The sequence below is a fragment of the Moschus berezovskii genome, chromosome 17, assembly GCF_049115385.1.
Source record: "Moschus berezovskii isolate FMDL1 chromosome 17, NW_MosBer_1.0, whole genome shotgun sequence".
NCBI lineage: Eukaryota > Metazoa > Chordata > Mammalia > Artiodactyla > Moschidae > Moschus > Moschus berezovskii.
In genome coordinates, this window is record NC_142476.1 from 7,024,721 (window position 1) to 7,049,772 (window position 25,052).

The 25,052-nt window shown below is 58.8% G+C and overlaps 1 protein-coding gene across 6 annotated transcripts; it reads left to right on the forward strand.

Annotated features, from left to right (window-relative positions):
• IKBKE (inhibitor of nuclear factor kappa B kinase subunit epsilon) lies at positions 1-24,304 on the forward strand. Of its 6 annotated transcripts, none has more exons than XM_055419994.2 (22): positions 4-205; positions 760-848; positions 2,668-2,787; positions 3,444-3,584; positions 3,928-4,057; positions 5,155-5,336; positions 5,972-6,132; positions 6,917-7,027; positions 7,326-7,505; positions 8,140-8,336; positions 9,535-9,599; positions 9,687-9,778; positions 9,902-9,988; positions 13,080-13,149; positions 13,265-13,377; positions 15,150-15,226; positions 17,915-17,954; positions 18,682-18,783; positions 20,099-20,195; positions 20,888-21,000; positions 21,196-21,267; positions 22,948-24,304. In XM_055419994.2, the coding sequence occupies exons 3-22, from the start codon at positions 2,701-2,703 to the stop codon at positions 22,979-22,981; spliced, it is 2,151 nt and encodes a 716-aa protein (XP_055275969.2). In that variant the 5' UTR covers positions 4-205; positions 760-848; positions 2,668-2,700; the 3' UTR covers positions 22,982-24,304. The 6 variants fall into 6 exon arrangements, with proteins under 6 accessions (XP_055275971.2, XP_055275969.2, XP_055275970.2 ...); XM_055419995.2 differs by having other exon boundaries at positions 3,444-3,512; positions 13,074-13,149; XM_055419990.2 differs by having other exon boundaries at positions 7-205; positions 13,074-13,149.
• Positions 24,305-25,052: the final 748 nt, after the last annotated feature.

Below are 25,052 nucleotides of genomic sequence, written 5' to 3' on the forward strand. Positions count from 1 at the left end.
TCTTTAAGAGAGAGAAGGAACGAAATCAGGAAGTGGGAGAGAGCGGAGAGCCCAGGGCTGAGTTCCTGGGGCAGCACACAGCCGCCCATCTTCAGGTCTCTGAGACCCGAGACCTGTGGCTGCCAGGATGCTACGGATGCGGCCCGTGCAGGACAGCAAGCCCTGAAAGTCTGGGGGTGCCACGCGGTCCCACAGCCGAGATGGGGTGAGTGTGCAGCGTCCACGCTGCGGGGAGGAGGGTTGAATGGGGGCGTCTGGGAGCCAGGCAGCTGCAGGACAGCAGTCAGCGAAGTGCCAGGGTGCTGGCCGGCCGGGGCGGCTCTGCGGGCTCCTGTCCCCTCCCCGTATTTCTCTGAGGCTGCTGCCCGCCCCCCGCCCCAGGTGCCCTGTGCACCATCTCAGATGAAAGGCCAGCTTCGAGGCCCTTGAGAGGCAGGGAGGGTTTGTTATGGTGCTCAGACCAGTGTCCGACGCCAGCCTCCAGCGCGGCCTCCGTAATTTCCTTTTCTGCCTCGCTTCTGGGGCTGACTCTCACCTCTCCTAGGGTCCTGCTCGCTGGCCCAAGCCCCTGGGGGGTTAGGAGTGGCAAGGACAGTCTCCTGGAGCTGGGGATTGGTCTAGGCTGGAAACCCCCGGCTCTGTGAGGGAGGGTGACAAACAGGAAAGGGTTAAAGGGCTGGGGCCGGGAGGCCTCTGATAGAGGCTGAGAATCGAACCGCCCAGGGGTGCCTCTCATCCGCCCTCCTCTTTCCGGTGCAGCTCAGCTCCTGGACTGGCCACAGACAGAAAGCATAGCACACTCTTGCCGGGGAGAGTCTCTGCCTGATCGGGGCTGCGCAGGGCACAGGGTGAGTGCCTCTGGCCGCTGTAGCGCCTGGAGATGGAGGGGGAGGGGCAGCTGGTTCGTGACTCCGCCGCCCACCACCCTCATTCATCCTGCCACCATCCCACCACCGCCCTTCTGGGCACCAGTTGCCTGACCAGATGTGCTGCTGTCGGCTCCTGGGCACAGCCCTGGCGGGACCAGGAGAAAGCCCAGGGCACACCCGCCCTGTGGGACTTGCCCTCTACGCTAGCTGCCCTTCCCTCGCACCTACAGCTGTGCGAGGCCCCAGCACCAGCCCTGGGGATGACTCTGGAGGAGCTGAAGCCTCCCCTGGCTGGACCTTTGGCCTTGATTTCAGGATATTCTACCTGGTTTCTCAGCCCCAGGCCTGCGAGCTGATTCCTCCACAGCCTCGGAGAGGAAAACCTCACCAGCTCATTTCTGCTCAGCTATTACCTCGTCTTCAGAGAGACTCATCCCCTCAGCAGCTTCTATAAAACGCAAACACCAATCCGTTTTCTGAAACTGGAATTGATCCCTGATCTCTCCATGCAGCCTCTGGCTCAAGGGATTGACCTTCTTAAGATTCCCATTAAAAAAAAAAGTTTACAGAGAGAAGGCTCAAAGCTAAGAAGCCTTGGGATTCCAGGCATGGTGCCCCTAGGGTTGACCACCTTTGAGACGGTAGAACAGGAAGCAGCCCGGGCCAGTCCGGCTCATCTGAGAGTGTCTAGGGGTGGGACCCCTCTCGTGCTCTCCCGGTCATCACAGGAAGACCAGCCCTGGCCCCGCTCTTCAGAGCGGCCCCGAGTGGGACCCCCGAGGCTGTTCTCCCTGCAGTCAATTGCTTGAGAGGAACTGGCCTTTGGGGAGAAGGGCGTGGGGCAAATATGGGGAACAGAGCCACGGAGGGGTTTCAGATCCTCCCGAGGACGCCGGAGCTGCTGGATGTGATGGTCTCCTGCCTCCCCCACCCCTCGACACATACACACACACACACACACACCCCCGCACATATATGCTCACACACACGCACGCACATATATGCTCACTCACACACACACACACCCGTGCATAATGCTCACACACACACACCCACGCATATATGCTCACACACACACCTGTGCACACATGCTCACACACACATACACCTGTACACACATGCCCACACACACACACCCACGCATACATGCTCAGACAAAAACACTCGTGCACATATGCTCACACACACACACACCCATGCATGCATGCTCACTCACACACACAGACACACACCTGTGCACACGTGCTCACTCACACACACCTCCCCGAGCAGCACTGACCTGGCCAGGCCGGCCTGCTGGCTGACAGTAGCAGGAAGCAGTGGCCCCGGGAGCGCTGGGGAAGGCCCCAGCTTGTGTTGCAATCCTGGAGATTTGCGGTGATGTGGGTGACGCTGTCTGACCTGGAGCCCTTCCTTCAAGCACTTTCTGCTTCCTGGGACAATCCCAGGCCTGGATGCCAAAACCCAGAACTCCCAGTGCCGAGGAGAGGTGGCAGAGAAACAGGCTTGTCCCTGCAGAGTGGCCTGCCCCAGGCAGGGATGACAGGGACGTCGACAAGGAGTCGGGAGGGGAGAAAGCCCTGCTGGGGGCGGGGCCCGGCTGTGTGCAGAGGGCCTGCTGGTGGGGTTTCTTTTGGGGGAAGTTACTTAATCTTCCTGTGCTTTCCACTTCTGCCCCTGCCCCCTGGCCTCCGGAGTGACTGTGTGGAGCCCCTCAGCCGTCAGGCACAGCTCCCCGCCTGGTCCCCAGTGTCCATCCCGGGTCAGGTGCCGCCCTGGACACCAGTGTGCTCTTTAGGGCAGAAGGTGGCCGGCCGGCCAGAAGCGGGAGATGCAGAGCACCGTCAACTACCTGTGGCACACGGATGACCTGCTGGGGCAGGGGGCCACAGCCAGTGTGTACAAGGCCCGCAACAAGGTAGGAGCCCACCCCGCCCCGCGCACCCGGGAAGCTGGTCCCCAGTGGGCATCGGGGTTGGGGCGTGTCTGGGCAGACTCCTCTGATCTGCACTGTCTGAGGCAGGGCAGGGGTGTGGGGGTCTGAATAAGGCTTCTGGGGTGATGCCCAATGGGCACGCTTTGGGGCTGGAGAGAGAAGGACGAAGATGCGAGCCAACATCCAGGGGAGCTGGCGGCAAATCTAGGAACAGCAGGGAGGCAGCGGGACCTGTTTGGATTTATCCTGCCTTTATCGAATTGAGGGCTGTACTGGATACATGAGATGCACTGCACTATCTTGGACTTAAGAGCTGAAGCCAGACAGGACGGTGCTGCTAACACCGGGCAGAGTTAGCTGCCACCACAGTTACTGCCAATAGCAACAACAGCAGTAACAACAAACCGTGGCCTGCCGGGTATCAGGTGTACCAGGGTCCTGTCATCTCCCAGTGCTGCGGGCAGGCCTGGCCGTGGACCCCCCTGGGGAGGGAAAGGAGCTGAGGGTGGGAGCCACCATCCCCAACCAGGCTACCCTGGCTCGTCCCTGGGGTTAGCTCTTCTGAGTCTGAACGGAAACTCGGAGAGGGGGTGTGTGCCCCGGGGCAAGGGTGCCACTTCAATTACCCGCCACGGCAGAAATCCGGGGAGCTGGTTGCTGTGAAGGTCTTCAACACGGCGAGCTACCTGCGGCCCCGCGAGGTGCAGGTGAGGGAATTTGAGGTCCTGCGGAAGCTGAACCATCAGAACATCATCAAGCTCTTCGCGGTGGAGGAGACGGTGGGTCCGGTGCTCGGTCAGAGAAGCATGGTCTTGTCTTTGACCCAGTCAGGTCACGGAGCAATAGAGACTTGGCACACGCTCATCAGTGGGTCACCCGCAGAGAAGGAAAGGCTGCCAAGGGGCTGGGGGCACTGCCCAGGAAGACCAGGCTGCTGAGTGGGGCCTAATCAAGGAAGGCTTCCTGGAAAAGGTGGCCTTGGGCTCAGTTTGAGGTCAGAGGAGGGAAGGCCAGCTAGAAGTGTAAACCTATAAAACGGGGGGCTCTGGGCCCGTGGCCGAGCCACCGCAGCTTGGGGAAGGGGAGAAGTACCCTCCCCAGGACCCTGTCCCTCTCCCACAGGGGGCTGGCCAGCAGAAGGTGCTGGTCATGGAGTACTGCTCCAGCGGGAGCCTGCTGAGCGTGCTGGAGAGCCCTGAGAACGCTTTCGGGCTGCCTGAGGACGAGTTCCTGGTGGTGCTGCGCTGCGTGGGTGAGCCCCTCCCTGATGCCCCGGGTGTCCCCTCCCCACCCCAGGCCAGCCCCAGACCCCACCCTCAGCGGCAGGCAGAGTCCCAGGGGGTGTGTCGTTTCTGGAACACTGGCACCTAAGGGGCGCCCCGCGCACAGACCTGGGACAGACGCTAGTGAACGGACAGAACCCAAGGGTCTGTTTCCTGAAGATCAACAGTTTAAAACTCCAGTTCCAGAATACACTTGAAGACGGGTTGTACACCGTTGTTCATGACAGCACGATTCATAATGCTGTTCCTGTTCAGTGGCCCAGTCAGGTCTGACTGTCAGTGACCCCATGCACTGCCTTCCTGTCCCTCACCATCTCCTCTTGGCTATTGTTCTTGCCTTTTGGCTATAATGAATAGCAATAGCCAAAGGGCAAAAATAATCCACACGTCAGACAGATGAATGGATAAACAAAGTGTGCAACATGCAAGTGACAGATTAACTAGTTAGCCTTAAAAAAGAAGGAAATTCGGACACTTGGATGAACCTGGAAGACATTGTGCTGAGTGAAAAAAGCCAGCTACCCAAGGACAACTACTGTAGGATCCTTTTTATATGAGGAACCTAGAGAAATTTAGTCCATAGCGGCACTGAGTAGAATGTGATTGCCAGGGGCTGAGGGTAAGGGTGTGGAGAGTGAGTGCTTAATGGGTGGAATTCCTGTCTGGGACACTGACAGAGGTCTGGAGACGCGCGGTGATGTTGCAAAGCCATGTCAATGTATTTAATGCCACTGATGCATACACTTAAAAATGGTTAAAATGTAAATTTTGTTAGGTATAGTTTATTACAATTAAAAAAAAAAAGGATGGGGAGTATCTGAGTGCCCTCCTCTGGGAACCAGAGCCACCATCCCCCTCGGGTTTCCAGGGAACCGCAGGCAACCCCGACACTCCACGTCCTCGAGACCCCTGTCCCTTGCCCCATGTCCATCTCTCTCCTCCTGCTGTTCCCGAGGCCCCTGGGGACCCTGGGTGTCATCCTCTGTCCATGTCGGTCCTTCCCCGGGCTGGGCCCCGCCGCTGGGCCGGCCCAGCTGGAGCCGCTAGCAGCCTGCGTCTGTGGCAGCGGCCGGCATGAACCACCTGCGGGAGAACGGCATCGTACACCGCGACATCAAGCCCGGGAACATCATGCGCCTGCTAGGCGAGGAAGGCCAGAGCATCTACAAGCTGACCGACTTTGGGGCCGCCCGCGAGCTGGACGACGACGAGAAGTTCGTCTCGGTCTACGGCACCGAGGAGTACCTGGTGAGTGGAGGGGGTGCCAGCCCGTGCCCTGGGACTCTCGGCGCCCCTCTGGGGGCCCCATCCAATCCCCCTGGGTCCAGCAGGGTCATCCCTCACCCCTAACCCTAACCCCAGAATAATTCATTCTCTTCTCCAAGGCCAAAAGTCAGTGCTGAGGCCTGCCCAGATCCCCTGCCAGGCCCTCTGCCCAGACTCCCTACCCAGACCCACTGCCCAGGTCCCCTGCATAGACCCCCTGCCAGGCCCCCTGCATAGAACCCCTGCCCAGGTTCCCTGCATAGACCCCCTGCTAGGCCCCCTGCATAGACCCCCTGCCCAGGTCCCCTGCATAGACCCCCTGCCCAGGTCCCCTGCCAGGCTCCGGGCCAGGCCTCCCTTGTTCAATCAAGCCCTTGATCAGATCCTCATGGAGGATGGAGCCCTGCTGCTCACCACTTTCCCCAGAGCAGAGGCTGATAAGCCTGTGACACACTCACTTTGGAGATGACCCAGGAGATGTATTCCAACGGTTCTGTTTCCTCCCGGAGGTGGGAAAAGGCAGTCTGAATGGGGGTGGGGGGTGGGCAGGGGGCCAGGGGTGCTCAGGCCCTTGCCCCCTCCCCCTCCCTGATTGCTCTCTGGTTCCCCGGCGGCAGCACCCTGACATGTACGAGCGAGCAGTGCTTCGCAAGCCCCAGCAGAAAGCTTTTGGGGTGACCGTGGACCTTTGGAGCATCGGGGTGACTCTGTACCACGCAGCCACCGGCAGCCTGCCCTTCGTCCCATTTGGCGGGCCCCGGCGCAACAAGGAGATCATGTACGGCGACCCATGTGAACCCATGGGGACCCACGGGGCAGGGGGCGAGCCTGGGCATGCCGCTGGTCCCTGCTGGGTCCCCCATTCAGCCTCTGACGGTGGGCCCAGAGGGCCTGGAGTGCACACAAAATCCCTTTAGGTGCTTGGATGTCGGTCCATCAGACAAGAAGCCAAGCCTTGTCCCTGGCTGATGGGAGACCACATCCCAGTCCAGTGCTTCCCTTGAGCCCCACCCCAACCCCGTTTGGGCTGACCACGTCTCAGCCGAAGTTCCCAAAGCAATCTGCCCAAGGTCACAAAGCCTGCCAGGGCAAAGGACGGGGCGGGGGTGGGGGCAAGAATCTAGCCTCCTGATCCCAGTTCCCTCGGGGTTTCCTGCTGTCTCATCCAGAGGCTAGGGACCGTGGCTGCTCCCACTGAGGGCACCAACAGAGAAAAGAAGTTTAAGGTGGATTTGCAGGAAGGTCGGTGCTCCTTCACCTCAGGGGTCAAGCCTAGTGGGGCCTGTGTTAAGTTAGGGAAAGGGGAAGGAGCCCGCCTTTGATGGGGGCTAGCAGGGTAGCTGGACTTCAGAGGGGAGGGTGGACTGTGGGGTGCAGGGGAGGTGACTGGGATCAAGCACAGCACAGGCATGTGGGGGAGGCGGGCGGGTGCGGATGAGCGGTGAGGGGCAGAGGAAACAGACAGAGGAGACAGCAAGTCTCCAGGCCGAGTCTGTCCTCCCTGGGAAGCGGGATGGGCAGGGCGGGGGGTCCTGGTGACCTGGTCCTACCCACGCCCCCAGGTACCGCATCACCACGGAGAAGCCAGCCGGGGCCATTGCGGGAACCCAGAGGCGGGAGAACGGGCCCCTGGAGTGGAGCTACACCCTGCCTATCACCTGCCAGCTGTCCATGTGAGTGAGAGCCCGCAGGAAGTGGGACATGGACCCCAGCCTGGCCTTGGGTTCTCCTCTCGGCAGAGGCCTGGCCCAGTGGGAGGCCCCGCTGGCTTGGGTTCCCCCCTCCCTTCCCGGCCCCAGTGTCTCCCCCTGGAGCTGGAAGACCCTTCTGGCTTTTCCTCCCAACCTCACCCTGCCGCACCCCCTGGGTCCTGGCTCTCCAGGGCTTTCTCACCCGATGCCCCCATTGCCTCCTTCAGAAGGTTAAGTCTGGGCCCCCAGCTCCTGACTGTCCCCGTGTCCTGGGGGGCAGGGGTCTGCAGAGCCAGCTGGTGCCCATCCTGGCCAACATCCTGGAGGCGGAGCAGGCCAAGTGCTGGGGCTTCGACCAGTTCTTCGCAGAGACCAGCGACATCCTGCAGCGAGCTGTCATCCACGTGTTCTCCCTGCCCCAGGCCGTCCTGCACCGGGTCTACGTCCACGCACACAACACGTGAGCAGGCGCAAGCACGGGGCCCTGCCTCCCCATCCTGCCCCCCACCCACCCCGCAGCCCCCACCCCTCACCCCCAGCCCCCGCCCCAGGCCAAGGGGCCTGTCCTGCCCGGCTCTGTGGGGCGCTTAGATAGGGAAGCTTCTGGGTCCAACCTCCGGTTGTGAAAGTACTAGTTGCATAAAGTTAACCAGTGTTCCTTGCTGGGAACTTGAGAGATTCAGCAACCTTTACAAAGCTGATGTTTATTGGAAACCTCCTGAGGGGGTGTGTGTGTATGTGTGTGTACGCACATGCTCAGCGCCAGTGCACTCCCCAATGGATTGCTCGTAGAACCCTTTATTTCTGGAGCTTTCTGGGGGACTAGGTAAGTCCTAGTCCTGGGTGACCCTAGGGAACGAGCATGGCAGGAGGGGGCGTGAAAGCAGAAGCTGGACACCAGACTTTGTCTCCATCCGCTACAGGACACCACCTCCACCCTCTGTCTCCCAACCCTGGAGAGAAAATCACCCAGTCCCTCCCTCTGAAAAGCGGAGCCCAAGCCTTAGCTGCGGTGTGGGCCACCCTGATGCTGATTCCTGCCTGTTGATACCCCCTCGCCTCCTCCTCTCCTGCCTCTGTTCCTGGTTTTCTAGGATAGCCATCTTCCTGGAGGCCGTGTACGAGCAGACCCGCGTGGCCCCCCAGCACCAGGAGTACCTCTTTGAGGGTCACCTGTGTGTCCTCGAGCCCAGCCTCTCTGCTCAGCACATCGCCCACACCACAGCAAGCAGCCCTCTGACCCTGTTCAGTACGACCAACGAGCCCCCCAAGGGGCTGGCCTTCAGGGACCGTGAGTAGGGCCACCAGGCTGGACTTTTTCTCCTCCTCACTTTCTCTTCCAAGGGCCAGAGGCTTATAATCCAGGATATTGATTCATTTGCTTTGTGGGTATGTCTCTGGGCCCCCGGGGTGTGGAGGCATCTCTGGGTTCTAATTCCATATAGGCCTCTGAAATGCCATGGGACTCAGGCCGGTGACTTGACCAACCTGCGTCATGGCATCCAGAGATCTGTGATAAAAACTCCAAGGGAAACAGGGAGGGCTGGATTTCACCTGCTGTCCGCATTCCGTGCCTGATGGGAAGGAAGCCTCTGAGTTTGTGCTGGAGGAAGCAGGGGCCCAAGCTGCTGGAGAGAAGGACGGGCGGTCAGGGGCCCAGAGCTCTGTTCTGCAAGTTCTAGCAAAAAATCACTCCTCAGTTGAATGATGCCAATTTCATCCTCCTCCTCAGGGTACCCAAAGCTGGGAGGGGAATTCACCTTAAAACCCCCGAGTGTGAGGAGTGTTAGTCAGTCAGTCGTGTCCCACTCTTCGGGACCCTGTGGACTGTAGCCCGCCAGGCTCCTCTGTCCATGGAGTTCTCCAGGCAAGAGTACTGGGCTGTGTTGCCATTCCCTTCTCCAGGGGATCTTCCCCACCCAGGGAGTGAATCGGGGTCTCCTGCATTGCAGGCGGATTCTTTCCCAGCAGGGAAGCCCCAGTTCGCTCAGTCCTGTGGGACTGCGACCCCGCGGACGGGGAGGAGTGGCTTGAGTCTCTTTGCGGCTGCCTTGGCTGTCATTCTCCAAAGTGGGCACAAGGGGGCAGTGAGGGACCGCAGTTGTAAAATAGCACTGGGCCTGTGCACAGCCATTCAATCATCTCCAATTCTTTGCAACCCCATGGACTATACAATCTTTGGATTCTCCAGGCCAGAATACTGGAGTGGGTAGCCCTTCCCTTCTCCAGAGAATCTTCCCAACCCAGGGGTCGAACCCAGGTCTCCTGCATTGTGGGCAGATTCTTTACCAGCTGAGCCACCAGGGAAGCCATAAAGAAGCACATTCAGGGCATTGAAGGCTTAGGAGGTGGGGCTCTAGGCAAGCTGGGAAGCTGGAGGCAACGATAGGAGGTGCAGGCCAAGTGTGAGCTGGGGCTGGGGAAGATGCGCTCAGACCTCACCCAGGGCCAGACGGCCGTCCCTCTCTGACCCGAGTCTTCATCCGCAGCCGCTCTGGACGTTCCCAAGTTTGTCCCCAAAGTGGACCTGCAGGCAGATTACAGCACAGCTAAGGTGAGAGGGTGGCCCCCAGCTGGCAGGGAGGAGGGTTCCTGCAGGGGTCGGGGTGCAGAACGTCACCCTGCCCGCTGTGTGTTTCAGGGCATCTTGGGTGCTGGCTACCAGGCCCTGCGGCTGGCACGGACTCTGCTGGGGGGGCAGGAGCTGATGGTTCGGGGGCTGCACTGGTTTGTGTGAGTGCCCTGAGGGCCAGGTGGGCGGGCAGAAGAGGCAACCCAGACCCCCTTCGGCACCGCCATGGGGCTTGGCCCTCGGTTCCGGGAAGGAGGCGGCTCTGACCTGGCTCCCTTCGGCAGGGAGATGCTCCAGGCCACGTGCAGGCGGACGCTGGAGGTCACTAGGATGGCGCTCCTCTTCCTCAGCAGCAGCCTCGGCACTGAGAGGTGGGTGTCCTGCCCTGGACGGGGCCGCAGCAGGCACGGGGCCGGCCCCTCCTGTCTGTCTGCTCCTCCCCCGGGGTTTCCACAGTGCCCTTCGCCGCCTCCCGTCCAGAGCTGCCAACCTCCCTGCCAGGCTTGCGGAGAGGGCACGCCCCCCCCCCGCCAGCTGGCACACTCACCTCCCCAACCTTCCAGTCCCTCCAGGGGGTGGGCCTGTGGGGACCCTGCCCCCCAGGCTCCGAGGCAGCCCCCCTGCCTCCAGGAGAAGGGGCCTCTGTCCTCCCCGTCCGCTCTCTGAAGAGTGAGACCCTCAGCTGCCCAGGGCCCTGGGGCAGGGCTCTGGGAGAAGCGCCCACACCCACACAGGGCTCCTGGACCTGCGGATGGAGGTGCAGGCAGGCTCATCCCCAGCATCCTCCTCCTGCCTTCCCTGGGCCTCCGTGTCCTCACCTCCGAGGACTCCCTGCCCGTCCTGGGAGCTGCACACCCTCCACCCTCTGACTTGGGCCAGTTCGGGGTGATGAATTGGGAAAAGGGTGAGACTGGGGAGGAGGAAACCAAGCTGGAGGAAACGAGCCGCAGGAAGAGTCCAGTGGCCAGCGCTCCTGAGCAAATGCCCTCACTGCAGTGCAGCTGGGAGAGGGGCCCTGCGGCCCGGGGAACCCGAGGGCGGCTGGAGCCTTTGCTGGTGACGGGCGGTGACAGAGAGCAGAGGCTGTGCCAGACAGGCCTGGCCCCCCTGCCCATCAACCCGCAGCCTCTGTCCTCGGGAAGTCCTAGGAGTTCCCCAGAAGCAGGTCGGCACTGCAGACCTGCCTTCCTCCTGGTGCCGGGTGGCAGCAGCTCTGACAGTGGACAGACAGGGCGGTGGCTGTGCATGGAGGGGGAGGCGGGGGTCTCCAGATGAGTCCCCTGCACAGCCGAGCCCCCGCCCGATGGTGGCAGAGACAAAGGGCTGCAGAGAGTGGGGTTGGCTGGCGTGCTCTGATGAAGCTCCTCTGAGCAGGTCTCTGTTCGGGCACAGAGCAGGCCTCCAGGGGTGATGTGGCCCCAGGCCTGCAGAGAGCCCCCACTAACCTGGAGGAGACAGCCCTTCCCTGGCACGGGCACGTGGCCGGACGGTTGGGTGAAGGGAGACTAGAGATGGGTAGAAGAAACCAGGGAGGTCTTCCTGGAAGAAGTGAGACTTTTTAAGGCCAGAGTGTGAGTGAATAGCTGAAGGCCCTGTGCAGGGAGAGAGAAGGGGGCCGTGACTGGAAGGGTGGGGAGGTGCTGGGAGGTTTGCCGAGGCCGCGGTGGTAGTGGAAGATGTCCTGCTGTGGAACTGACAGGGACAGAGGGGAGGGGAGAGTGCGTGCAGCCCCAGGGCCCAGTAAAATGACCAGTAAGGATTTACCATAGGTTCTGGAGTGGGAAGAAAATGTGCAGAGAGAGCATTTGGGTGTTTGCCTGCCTTCCCTGGGCTGAGAGTGCGGGGCCCAGGTAGCCCCAGGGCTGGAGTCGCAGGGTCTGCTGGCATGGTTTCTCCCAGTTGGGCTCCAGGGTCTCCCCTGAAGCGTGGTAGGCTTGGAGAGTTCAGGGCCAGGCGAGTGCCTGCTCTGGGGCCTGTTTTGGCCTCCCGGGAAGGAGGGCGCTAGCCCAGGCTCATCACTGACCCTCAGCTGGCCCCTGCCAGCTGGTGCCTTCTCTACCTGGGCCCCTGTTTCCTCCTTTTCAAACTGAGAGGACTGACTGACCTCAGGGCCTCCCACGCGCAGAGCTTCCCAGTCCTGTTTTTTGCGGGACTTCCTCAGGCCAGCAGGCTCTCCTGAGGTCTGATGACACTAGCTGCCTCCCACAGAGAACCCAAAATAGTATCGTGACTGAATCGCATGTAGGAAGAGCCCAGGCACGTGGCACAAAGGGGCCGTCCCGCCGAACTGGAGCCTTGCCACACCCCTGGACAGACGCCTGGCCTTTGTCCCGAAGCCCCCCTCCGGTCCGCAGGCCCTGGTCAGGCCCCAGGACTGACTGATATGGGGACTCCCAGGGCTTCCCCACCTGCGTTTGTGTGAATGTGTTCTTTGATCCCACAGTCACCTTTTCTGGGAGCAGGAAGGAGGTTTCTGACCCCATTGTATGGGTGAAGAGCCTGAGGCTTAGAAAGATTAAGTGATTACCCAGACCCTGCAGACGGGTGTGGCAGCCAGGGCTAGGACTCTGACCTGCCCCTCCCGACTCCTTGTCTAGCTGGGCTGGGCAGCCTCATCCTCTTCTGCACAAGTATCCCATACCCTGAAATCCACCCCTGTGCTGAATAATCCATTCGGCAGTCTGTGTGGGGTGCCTGCTTGTGCGAGCACTGTCTCAGGCACTGCAGGTGTGGTGGGGAGCAGACCTGTGCTGCCTTCAGGGAGCCCCCACCCATTCCTGCCTGATCCTCTCCAATCCTTCCTCCCCACCCCCGCCCCCCATTACCACGCTAAAACACACAGGGTTCTCCACACAGGGTTCTCCTTCCCTAATTATTACGGTATAGAAACAGCATATTATGGTATGCTAATTGTACTAAGTTAGAAAATACAGACCAGCAAAAATGAAATTAAAATGCTATATCCTGCCACTGAAGAGACATAATGTCTGCATATATCCCTCTCAACGGTTTTCTGTTACCTGTGTTAACCAACATGGCACTTCCCTGTGCCTGCTATTTTATAACCTGCTTTTCTCAGCTTATGACCCTCCAGGTCATTTCATCTGCAGGGCGCGTCCATATTCAGATTTCCCTAGTTACCCCCCAAGTGTTCTTTTCTGGCTGGTTTCACCCCAAACCAGGATCCAACCTGAGGTCGCACTTGGCGTCTGGTGGTTGTGTCCCTTCACTGTTGCTGAGTCACTAACATGTGTCTGACTCTTTGTGACCCCGTGGACCGCAGCCACCAGGCTCCTCTGTGCCTAGGATTTCCCAGGTGAGAGCACTGGAGTGGGTTCCATGTCCTTCTCCAGGGGAACTTCCTGACCCAGGGAGCGAACCCGCGTCTCCGGCTTGGCAGGCGGATTCTTTGCCACTGAGCCCGTTCCTTACGTCTGTTTTCACCCTTCCCTCGAGGTTTAGCGGCGTGGCTGGGGTGCCTGAGCTCCAGGAACTGCAGAGGACCACAGAGCTGAGGTCCAGGCTGCGGAATGTGAGTGACGCTGGGCTGATGGGCGGCCAGGAGCAGAGCTGAGAGCAGGGGTCTGGCCAGGCTCCCATCCGAGCCTCGCTGAGGACCCCGCGGGGTCTGCCTTCATGTCCCCCAGTTGGCTGAGGTCCTCTCCAGATGCTCCCACAATATCACGGAAACTCAGAAGACCCTGAGCAACCTGCGCTCTGAGCTGATGAAGGACCGGGACCCGGTACATGAGGACACGAGGTCTGTGGGGTTTTCTTCTTGGCGGGCTGGAGGCGGGGCAAGGGCGGAGGCCGCGCAGGGCCCGTGGCCCCGTTGGGAGTCAGCTCGCCTCCCCTCTCCTCTTGGTGAGGGTGCAGGGGTCTGCGGGCCGGGGCGGGGAACCCAGGCCTGTCCAAGGCCCTCCCATGAGACTGGCCAGAGGCAGCAAGGATCTGGGGTCCTGTCCCAGCTGGGAGTTAGTGAATTACGAGCCTCAGAGGTGCAGTAGTTCTCACAGAGGAAACATCGCGTTCCCGCCTCTGCGGAGCCCTCGCTCTGGTCAGACCCTGGACTGGGCCCTCCTGCTTCTGTCATCTCGTGTCATCTTCAGATCAGTACTGACACTACTCCTCTTGCGCTCCTTTTATAGATGAGGGGGCTTTGTCTGCCCCGATCCACAGCCAAGAAATGACAAAGGATAGACACAGGGCCCCAGGTCGGGTCTGCCTGCCTCCAGAGCCTGTGTGCTTGGCCAACACCAGGGTTGTACCCCACTGAATCCCCAGTCTCCGTTCAGACAAACAGGAAATTCCCCATCACCCGTTCCCCCACGGCCTGTGTGCGGAGCCCCTGCCTACCTCCTGGGCTTTGACCAGGGCGTGGCCCGCTCCTCCAGCCCCACCACCGTCAGTGTCTGCACAGATCCACACGCCCAGGTCCCCAATTCTGAATTCAGAAAGCTCTGAACACCTCGGAGCTGATTCTTCACTGTCTTAGCTGCAGAACCTGCCCTAAACTGACACTGCTCTTCCTGGTCTTTCTTTATCCCACTTAAGTGACTGTCCTTATGGTCCTGAAGATTGAAGGTGTGTGATGATGCGGTGCTGCCCTAGACCCCCCCAGGGGGGTCCACGATACAGTATATGTGTGCTGACCCACCTTTCTCAAATCAGAGGGTGGTTCTGAATTTGAAACACTTCTGGCTCCAGCCTTTTGGTTAAAGACTGGACCTAGAATCTTGTCCACTCCAGATGCCAGGTTGGGGAGGATCCTGGGGTCCACAGGGTCCTGTGAACAAGCATGGGCTCTCCAGAAATAGCAGAGATGGGGTTCTGGGGGGAGCTGCAGGGAGGAAGTGAAGCCAGACAGGCCGGGGGTGGAGAAGAACTGCCCTCACACACCCTAGCATCTCAAACAGGGTGTATCCTGAAAAAGGAAAGGAAGAAACAGTAACGACCTTAAAGCCCAGGCTGAGAGGGTAGAGAGGTCATCACCTGAACTCCCCGTCCACAGGCAGGACCGAGGACCTGGATTCATCCTCGTTTCAAACAAGGGTTGTTGCTTCTTTATTTAAGTTCCTTCTCCGTGTGCAGAAAGCACGACTTTCGCTCTTGCCAGGGGAGAGAAGTTCCTGCTGGGCTCCAGCACGCAGATGCCACCACCTCTCCTGTTCCAGGGCCCAGGGCTCCTTCCCAGAACCTCTTCTCAAGCCCTGTTGGGCAGCAAAGGCCACCTTCCTGCCGCGTGTCCTGCCTGTCTTCTGTGCGCGCATGTGCGTGTGTGTGTGTGTGTGTGTGTGTTTAAGAGAGAGAGAGAGAATAAAGACAGGAATGAGAAATGACTAGCTAAGCAGAAGATTCCTCAAACAAACTTAGAAACAGAAGAGTCACCCCACTCCCAGACTGGCCCCCAGAACTGTGGTCCCCCAAAACAAGGCTCCTTCTGCAGGGAGACAGCCCCCTTCTCCCACAGCCATCCCCTGCCTCCCTCACCCTTGACCCGTGCGGTTCGATTCTTCTGTCTCCTGCCCACAGCATCCAGCAGATTCAGTGTTGTTTGGACAAGATGTACCTCACCTACAAACAGTTCAAGAAATCCAGAATGAGGCCAGGTGAGCCGCGGGGAGGGCAAATACCCTCCTCTCCCGTCCCTCCTTCCCTGCGGTTAGCTGGCTGTTCCTAATGCCACAGCAGCATCGGGTGGTGCAACTGGCTTGGGGAATGGGGGTTGGGAGGGGTGGGGGGCTCCCTGCAGACCACTGAGGGGCCTGAGTCTTTCCTGTGCCCGTTGCCGCCTGGGGGCTCCGCAGAGACCTGGGTGCTACAGGAGAGGCGGCCTGACCAAGACCCCTCATCCTCACAGAGCACTTACGGTTTCAGAAGTGCTTCCCTGTCCGTGTGTCTCTGGCTCACTAAAGTCGTCAAGCTTTCCAGAAAGGGGAGGATGGGGAGAAATACCAGTTATCGTCACTGGTGCAGGAGGCGGAGCCTGGGCAGGCCCCAGCTGCCTCGTGGGATTAGGGAGGTAACACACTCCAGAAACTGACCCTCTCACCCACGTGCCCCTAGCATTTCCTCATGTGCAGGAAATCGGCATTTGAGGGCTCAGGCTTGACTGCAAAGCTCTCTTCCACCCCTGCTGTTACTGCTAAGTCGCTTCAGTCGTGTCCGACTCTGTGCGACCCCATAGACGGCAGCCTACCAGGCTCCCCCGTCCTTGGGATTCTCCAGGCAAGAACACTGGAGTGGGTTGCCATTTCTTTCTCCAATTGTGAAAGTGAAAAGTGAAAGTGTAGTCGCTCAGTCCTGTCTGACTTGTAGCGACCCCATGGACTGCAGCCTACCAGGCTCCTCCATCCATGGGATTTTCTAGGCAAGAGTACTGGAGTGGCTTGCCATTGCCTTCTCCGCTCTTCCACCCCTAGGTTTGTCTAAAAAGTCCTGTCCCATAGAAATATAATGCCAGGCATATCTGTAATTTTAAGTTCACTAGTAGCGAAAATGCAAAAAGTAGAAACAGGTGAAATTTACTTTAATAACATATTTTATTTCACCCAGTATATTCAAATTGTCATTTCAGCATGTAATCAATGGAAACAGTTATTAAAGAGATATTTTACTGTCTTATTCCGCGCTAAGTCTTTGCAGTCCCACATGTATTTTACACTTACTGGGCATCTCTATTCAGAAGCTAATTTCTTTAACAGAATTACCTGTACTTTTACCAAAACAATAAAGCTGTGTTTGATAGGGAAAAAATGTTGCACGCTGCTTTAGTTTTTAAATTTAATCAAATTCATTAAGTTAAAACAAAACTTCAGGTTCTCCATCATATTAGCTGCACTGGCCACACTTCAAGTTCGAAGCAGCCACACGGCCGCCGTGTTGGACATGCAGTTTCTGAAAGGTGATCATCTCTCCTTGGGAGCCTCGGTCCTGCCTCTGGGTCTGACCCTGGAGGGAGTACAGCTCTGGAGATGGGAAAACCAGGACTGCCCTGTTCCCTGAGGCCAGGGGGCCACGGGCTCAAGAAGCCTGGCCTGACACCCACTGACCACATTTGCTGTAATGTTAGGAGCCCTCCGGAGGTTTCTCTGCCTGCATCACTGGAATTCCGTCATCCTGTGACCACTACACTTCTGAGCACCTCCCATGTGCTGGGCACTGTTCTATGGACAGTGCATATATTTTTTAAAATTATGTGGTGCTCATAAAAATCATAAGACACTGTTAACCTCCCTATTTTATAGATAAGGAAACTGAGACACGGGAGAGTTAAGTAGCCCAAGCAACCTGGATCCAGCTGCTTTGAGCCAGCCCATTTTACAGCCTCAAAAAGAATTGCACTTGTATCAGTCTGTAAGAGTCCTTTATTAGAGTGTATAAGGAACCAGGACAAGTAACACTTCACTGCCAACACCTGGGGAAAAATGGCATTGTGGAAACTGCCCTGTCATTTTCAGGGCACTTTCTCACTTTACCTTCACTGCCATCTGTGTGTTACAAGCGACGAATAAGGCAAAAATCAATTGCCTACAGCGCCCTGCTATGATTAACAGGAGGGAGGCAGGGCCGGGTCTTGTCCCAGACTGCCTGGACCTCACAGTCAGCTGAGCGCAGGGCCCAGGGCAAAGAGGCCAGGGAGGGAGGCGATTCCGCTGTCAGGGGAGTGAGGGGGTGCGCAGCAAGAGACCCCCAGCTGCAGGAGCCGCCTTATCACCTCATGCCTCTGCCACTAACCAGAGGCCGTTCTCCTGGAGTCCAGGAGAGGGCAGCACCTCCCCACTGCAGGGAGCATTAGGCTGCAGCCAAGGCAGTGAGAAGCTCAGCCCTGCTGGCAACAGCGCTGGGCTGAGAAGGGAAGGTCAAATGTGGTGGCCTGGCTTAGGAGACCCCTTGCTGCAGAGCCCAGCTGTCTGCAGCCTGAATATTCAGGGATGGAGTCCACCAGCTGTTAGCATCTGCCTTGCTGGGAGGGGGACTGGATGAGGGGTCAGGGCTGACTACACATCCTTCAAGGCCCATCTCATCCGCCGGTGCCCACCTGGAGCGGTCCCTGGGCGCCCGTCCCGCCACCCCCGATGCGTGGGCTTGCCTGGCCTGCGTGGGCCTCCACCTGCTCATAATGCAGGGTCTTGGGTGCTAGTCTCCCTGCGCCTGTCCTTCTGGCTCCACGAGGCTGGGAGCGTGGGGCAGGGCCCAGGCTGCTGCCTTCACCCCTGCAGCTCGCCTGGCCCTTGTGCTGTTCTGCTCTGCTGACCGATCGCATGGGTGACCTCGGCCCTGTCTGTCTCCTTCAGGGCTGGGCTACAACGAGGAGCAGATTCACAAGCTGGATAAGTGAGTGGCCTGTGCCCCGGCAGGCGGGTGAGCGGAGGGTGGGTGTCGCCAGGGGACAGGGAGTCTCTGTGCCAGACACGAGGCGGTAAAGGGCCCTGGCCCCAGGCCCCAAGTGGGCAGGAGGAAAGCTGGGGGGCACTAACTCTGGGGCTGGAGGGGGGCGTTTCTCAGCAGCAGTCTTGATGGGACTGGACTGGCTCCTGGGATGAACACGATTGTGTGAATGCTGTCCTTCCCTGTTGCCCTCGCTGATTAACCACGCGCCGCTTTTTGCTCTGGACTCTTTCTGCTCTAGCCCAGGCTCTCCTTTGGATGTCCCTCTGCTTCTCTGTCCCCTGGACACTCTCTTCTTCCAGGAAGCCTCCCTGACTTCATACTTATTTGAGGACTCACTCTGCCAGTTCCATGCCCGCACCCCTGACTACACACACACACACACACACACACACACGACCATCTCTCCTTCCCTCTGGGGGCTGAGCTCGAGTGTGTGTGTGTTTCCCGAGACCCCTGATCCTTCTCGCACATCCCTCTGCTGAGGTGTGCTGTGTGCTGGCCGCTCTGACCATCACCATGCATATGAGCGAGCACCCTCCCCTCCTTTGGGGAGGTGGCCCTGCTCTAGACCAAGGGGCTGGACACTTGGCGCTGGAGGCCCCGGGAGTCTAGGCTTGTGCACCAGTGGGTCTGGCTGCTCATCTCTGTGCCTCGGTTTCTGTCTTTTCAGGGTGAATTTTAGTCATTTAGCCAAAAGGCTCCTGCAGGTGTTCCAGGAGGAATGTGTGCAGAAGTACCAGGCATCCCTGGTCACACATGGCAAGCGAATGAGGTAACACTGTCCCTGCCTTCTGAGCTCAGTCCCCAGGGCCCTCCAGGCCTGGCCCTTCCCGGCCTCAGACGGCCCTGGGCTTTGCAGAGCCCCAGCTGAGAGGGAGGTGGTACTAGAGGAACAGAAGCAACAACAAGGAAAGGTGGTTCTGTGGCCCTGAGTGGACCAGGCCGTCTGCTGGGTGATTGCTGTGTTAACCCGTTTAATCTCACAAGGTCTGCGCTCTGCGGTGGATACTATCACCCCATTTCACAGATGAGGAAACTGAGGCTCACAGAACAGCTGCTTCCTTAATACCACACCACTAGTAAATAGCACACCCAGGACTAGCATGTGGGGATGACCGCGTCTAAAATCTAGAGTCTCTCTGTCATCCCGGGTGGTTGTGTTCAGAAGCCCCCTCTCTGGGGACTGAGATGAGGACATGTGGCCTGGGAAGCAGGGGCAGGCGGGCCCCCATGTGGAGCCCCCTCCACGCTGTCCGCTGTGGGAATGTTTGGTTTCTGCCCCTCGGACAAGCCCCTCCCTGGGACGAGAGGGCCGCTTCCCAGGAGCTGCGGGTTCTGAGGATGGAGAGGAGACTCACCTTAGAAGACAGCTTCTGCCTCCCCTGCTGGAGGCCACCCCCGATTCTGACCTAATGGTCTGGAGTAGGGCTTGGCCGTCGATGTTTGAACGCACCTCAGTGATTCTGACGGGTCCCAGGGCTGAGAGTCGAGCAGTGGTGGAAGCCTGCGGGAGCTGGCATCCTTTTAGTGTTGTGGGGCAGTGTCCTTGCTCACTCCCTCTGCTTAGAGAGAGAAGAGGATTCTTAAAAGTTTTTTTTTAATTGATTTATTTATTTTAATTGGAGGCTAATTACTTTCCAATATCGTGGTGGTTTTTGCCATACACTGCCATGAATCAGCCACGGGTGTCCATCTGTTCCCCATCCTGAACCCACCTCCCTCCCTATCCCATCCCTCTGGGTCATCCCAGTGCACTGGCCCTGAGCGTCCTGCCTCATGCATCGAACCTGGACTGGCGATCTGTTTCACATATGATAAAATACACTGCTCTGGAAATGGGGGTGTCAGCAGTCCCCAGTTTGAGTGCCCCAGGCCCTTGCTTACTAACCCCCATGGTGCTGATTCTGCCAGGACCCTTGTCAGCACCCTTACCTGGGACAGGTGTGGGCTGAGGGCACCTGGAAGGGCAAGGGCAGAGCGGGCGGCCAGCGCCGGGCACCTGCTGCCCCAGCCTCTGCCCGGGAAGCCTCTCCGAGTCTGTGCAGGCTGGCGACAGGCCGGGCCTGAGGTCTCTCTGCTCTCCCCAGGCTGGTGCACGAGACCAGGAACCACCTGCGCCTGGTGGGCTGCTCCGTGGCCGCCTGTAACACGGAAGCCCAGGGAGCTCAGGAGAGCCTCAGCAAGGTGGGTGCTTCGGGGCCCTAGCCGTGCCAAGGAGGGCCGCACCAGTTGGACCCCTGGGAGGCATCCGGGCCATTCCCCTGCCTCAGGGCAGAGCCGTCCTTGACCACGTCCAAGCACTCTGGTGTGGTGTGGAGGGTCTCTGACCCGCCAGGATAGAAGGCAGTGCCCAGCATTCTCAGAACAAGGGTGCTCACTAACAGGGCAGAGGCTCCCAAACCCTGGGACATCTGGGCCCCATGAAACCTGGGAGGCTCCCCGAGGGAGGTGACCTGAACACTCCTTGGTCTTCTGATCTGTTCTGCTCAGAAAGACCAACTCAGGCAACTCTGAGAGGCCACTTGCTTTGCCAGCAGGGACAGAGAGGGGCTGTTCTTCAAGGAGTGAGGCCCACACGGCTCCTCCCCAGTACAGGACACATTCTTTCAGAGATGGTGCTGGGCTGCCCCCACCCCTTCTCTGCATCTTCTGACTCAACCGTGTCCTGACAGGTACAGGTCAGACACAGAGGGGAGCCTGACAGTCTGCACCCCGTGTCCCAGGATAAGAAGGAGGGGCTTGTGGGAAAGTCCTCACACTCCAGGGATGTGGGCTGGGGATAATTTTGTTATGCATTTCTTACGCCTCCCCATACCTCCACTGTGCCCAGCACCTGAGCTGGCTCATCCCTTCTGACTAAAGTGTGGCTCTTTCAGATCCTTGACCGACTATCTCACCAGCTCCTACAGGAGAGAACACAGGGGGCTCAGGCCTCCCCACCCCCGACAGCTCCTTATCCCAGCTCTGCGCTGAAGGACCTAGTTCTCCAGTAAGTGTCAGAGAGGGGGTGTGTGCGTGTGAGCATGTGTGTATGTGTGTTAGGGGCTTTGCCCCTTGCCAGGCCCGGGAGGCGGGAGTGAGGCTCGGTAGGGCTATGGGGGAAGAGGGGTTCCCAGAAAAGGTCCAGGTGGAGGCTTGCCTTGGTCCTTAGCCATCACTACCTCTCTTACTTGGCCTTGAACAGCATGCAAGAGCTCTACGGGGAGATGAAAGTGCTGGCATCTGACCTCCAGGACAACAATCGCATCATTGAAGGGTGAGGAGTCCCCGCTGTGCAGGGTGTTGGGAGGCCTGGTGCTCAAGCTCTCCTTGCCCCAGGAGCACAGGCCCCGTGCCTGCCCAGGCAGGTGTGATGACAGGGGTCCATTGTCCAGGGCTTTGACCTTGCCCCCAGGTTAGTGGGTGTGCTGACCAGATGGAGGCTTTCACTGTGGTCTGGAAGATGTGGTTGGGCCTCAGGCCGGTGAGGGATGAAGGCTGGGAGGTATGCAGATTTGCGGCCGTGTCCAGCTCTGCATGAACGTGGCCTCTGCCTGACGCCTAGACCAGCTCCTTTAACCATACGACCATCCTCAGAGTGGCGATGGCCCAGGAAACGCAGAGCAGAGCTGGGAGAACTGGACCAGCCTGCAGGCCCCATGTTAGAGGCTCTGCGTCATCGTCGGACGGGAGTCCACTCCTGGGCTGGGGGAGGGTGGAAGTCGGGAGGATGCTGGCAGATGCAGCAGGGCTCAGCCTTTGGATTTTGTGTAAAATTCACAAAAGAAAGCTGGAGAATAAGAGAGTGACCGGCTTCTCATATTACCAAGTAAGCACCATTGGAAGGGAAAAAAGCCTTGCCATCTAGAAGTCTTACTTTCGAAGGTGCGTTTGAACACCAAAGAGAAGGAAGGACACAGTCTCAGAAGCAGGGGTGGTCCCGTTTACACATATACACACTCACATGTGCACGCACGCACCTCCCGCGTCTTCCCCGTCACCCTTATGGCTGTCACTTCCCCATCTGGGAACCAAAGAGTCTGCAGAGATTCCTACCGAGTGTGACCCTGCCTGCTCCTCACCCACGGCGCGACCCCGGCAAGTTTCTCTGGCTCTGAGCTTGGCCACATGCACAGAGGTTCCACCTCCTGGTCCTAATGAAGGGATTAAACCGGATGAGAGACGCACTGTGCTGGGAGGGAAGGGTGCAGAGCCGGGATTCACTAAATGGTAGGTGTTCCCTGAGGTCACGTCAGGCCTGGCTGCCAAAACCAGCGCCAGGAGGTAGGGAAGCTGGGAGCAGAGCTCACGGCTGCTCCTAGAGTTTCAGAGGGCCGTTGGGTTGAGGGGGCATCCCATGTCACATTCCGGCAAGAGAAGAGCCCATCCTCCTAAATACCCGCAGGGAGAGGATTTGACAGCTTCTTAGAAAGATTTTCCGAAACAGCCCTTAGGGGCTGCTGCTGCTGCTGCTAAGTCACTTCAGTGACTACCCCTTAGGGGCAGGAAGTTCTAATTTTAGTGCCGACATAAATTTTTCTTGCTGTGATATGTAGTCTGTTTACAGAGAGCTCACATTTTTATTTTAGTGGATTTTTACTTCCTGATTCAGAGCTATAACCAAAGAGCCTAAAGAAACCATCTGAATTCCGTTTCCCTTCCTCTTAACCTGTCGCCACACTGGAGTTCCCAGGGGAGCTTTTAAAAGGAACAGATGCCTGGGTCTTGGCCTTCTGGCTGCTGCTTGGAGTTGGGGATTTTCATAAGCTTTCCCGATGATTCTAAGGTGTAGCCAGGGATGAGAACAGAGTTCTTGTCAGGAGACACAGGTGCTCCAAGGAGAGGGGAGGGCCTGACCGGCCCGCTACCTCTGAAAGCTGACGGTTCGGGGCCCCGGGTGGGGTCTTCTGGCTTCTCCACCTGGGCAGGAGATGCTAACCGGGGCCTTTCTTTACAGGCTAAGCAGGGTCCCACTGGCTCCTGACATCTGAGCTTGGGGATGTGCCCGCAGCATCCTGAAGCATTACGGTCGTTCAAGCACTGCCCCGCTGCCTGCACTGGGGACCCAACAGGACGGTGCCGGGTCCACCTCACCAGCCTACCTCCCTCCTGGCTGACAGCCGGGGGTCGCCAGCATTACCTTCCGCTGCCTTTCTGGGGGGCAGCACAGCGTGGCCAGGAGCACCGGCCGGATCCCGGGCTGACCTGTGCCCCTTCCGGGCCCGGAAAGCCCCTCTGTCTTCCTCGCTGTGCAGCGTGGGGGCCGAGGCTCCCCCCACCCTGGTGTGCAGGGCTTCACCCCTCAGGGAACAGAAGACAGGGCCTTGCAGGGGCTCCCCAGGGTGCCGGGCCACACGGCTCCATCCCCATCTTCCCCTTCTGGCGTTTCATGCTGAACAAACAGACCTCTCCCGTCTCCCGTCGAGGTCTCAGGCATGACCGCCCGATTTCCCGTTCCCTCCGGTCAGACTGAGCCTAAAGCTGAGGAACGGGGTGGTCAAGACCGGGGCCCGTGTCTCGGGGACCTTCCCCCCCCTCTGGGGCACCACCAGATTTGGGGGTTCACAGCCAGCGGCGTCAGCAGTAGTTGTGCCAATTAGCACAGGCCCATAGGCCGGAGCCCCGAGGAAGTCAAGGCCTGCAGCTTTCAGAAATGAAATAAACAGGACCCTTTTCTGGGTGGCTGTCACTGGGCTGTTTTGGGAGGCAGGGAGGGTTCTAGGCTGCGTGTGCCCGGGGATCAAGGAGGGCTCTAGTCTGCCTGTGCCTGGGGATCAGGGAGGGCTGTAGGCTTCGTGTGCTCGGCGATCTGTGAGGAGAAGGACTAGGAGATGGAGGCAGGGCAGCTCATTGCCTTTCCCTGAACGGGAGCCTGGTTTCAGGGAGGAGCCCAGGGAGGCTGGCCTCCTGCTGGGGTCTCTCTCTTTTCCGGCTTCCTGTCACTTGGGGAGCTGTGTAAGGGCCTAGCACTGGCAGGGAGGGTCTGTTTGGTTTTTTAATCTCTAAACGTCCATCCAAGTGCCTATTCTTTTCCACGTACCCCCTACTACTGTTCAGCAGGTCCTAAATGTCAGGTGAGAGCAGTCCTATGGGCCGTTTTGCACATCCCCTCTTTTTGCCTAGAAGCTGGATGGTGCCAGGGCGGGGCATTCAGATTTGTGCATGTCTAGTCTTTCCCTTGCAGGGTGCCTCCCTTTCCCTTCACCAGAGCCGACTACCCCGCAAGCCTAGGGGTGGGGAAGGGTGTGCAATAAAGTGGTTCAAGCAGGGGCGGGAAAGAGTGAGCAGCCCTGCTTGGCGCTTTGAAGCATGAAGACCTGGGAATCCTTCCTGCCTGTCTTTCTGGAGTTTCTGCATCTTCAGTGGCTGTTCCGCCTGACAGCCCCACAGGGTAGCACTGAGGAAAGCTGAGTCCTGGAGTCCGACGCTGTCTGGGCCGGTCCTCCATGGGAAGACCTGGGGAGGGCTGCTGGGTGTGCTTGCCTCAGGCTTCCTGGGTGCCATCTGGGCCTCAGGCCCTGGGTCACTTGGGCCAGGAGGGCTCAGGTCCTGGGTTCTCAGGAGCCAGCCATGGCTCCGACAGCCCTGGGCACCGGGCCCCCTTCGGAGAACCCACCCATGGGAAGTGCAGGCCGACACTCCTGGCTCCTCAGCGGCCCTGCCAGGTACATCCCATGGCAGATTTTCCCTGGCAGCTGCGGCTGTTTCTAAGACCCTGTATGCTTGATGGAGCCACGGGATCCCCAAAAGCCAAGTGCAGATTTGGGGGAATGAACCTATCCAGGCTCTATGAGCTTATGAGCAAAGGCCAGCAGGGGACCCGCAAAAGCTTCAGTGTGATTCTGTGCTGCAGAACCCCAGACATGGGTGCCCCCACCCCCCCCAGCCCAGCAGGGTTTCTGATGCCCTCTCTGCAGGGAGCACGGAACTGGACCCAGGCCTAACCTTGTCCAGTTCCTCCAGAACCTCGTAAGACCGTCCCGCCACCACCAGGTGTCTGAGGACCTCTGTTCTCTCTGGTGATTCCTAACATGACACTTCAAATGCAGCGCCCATTCAGTT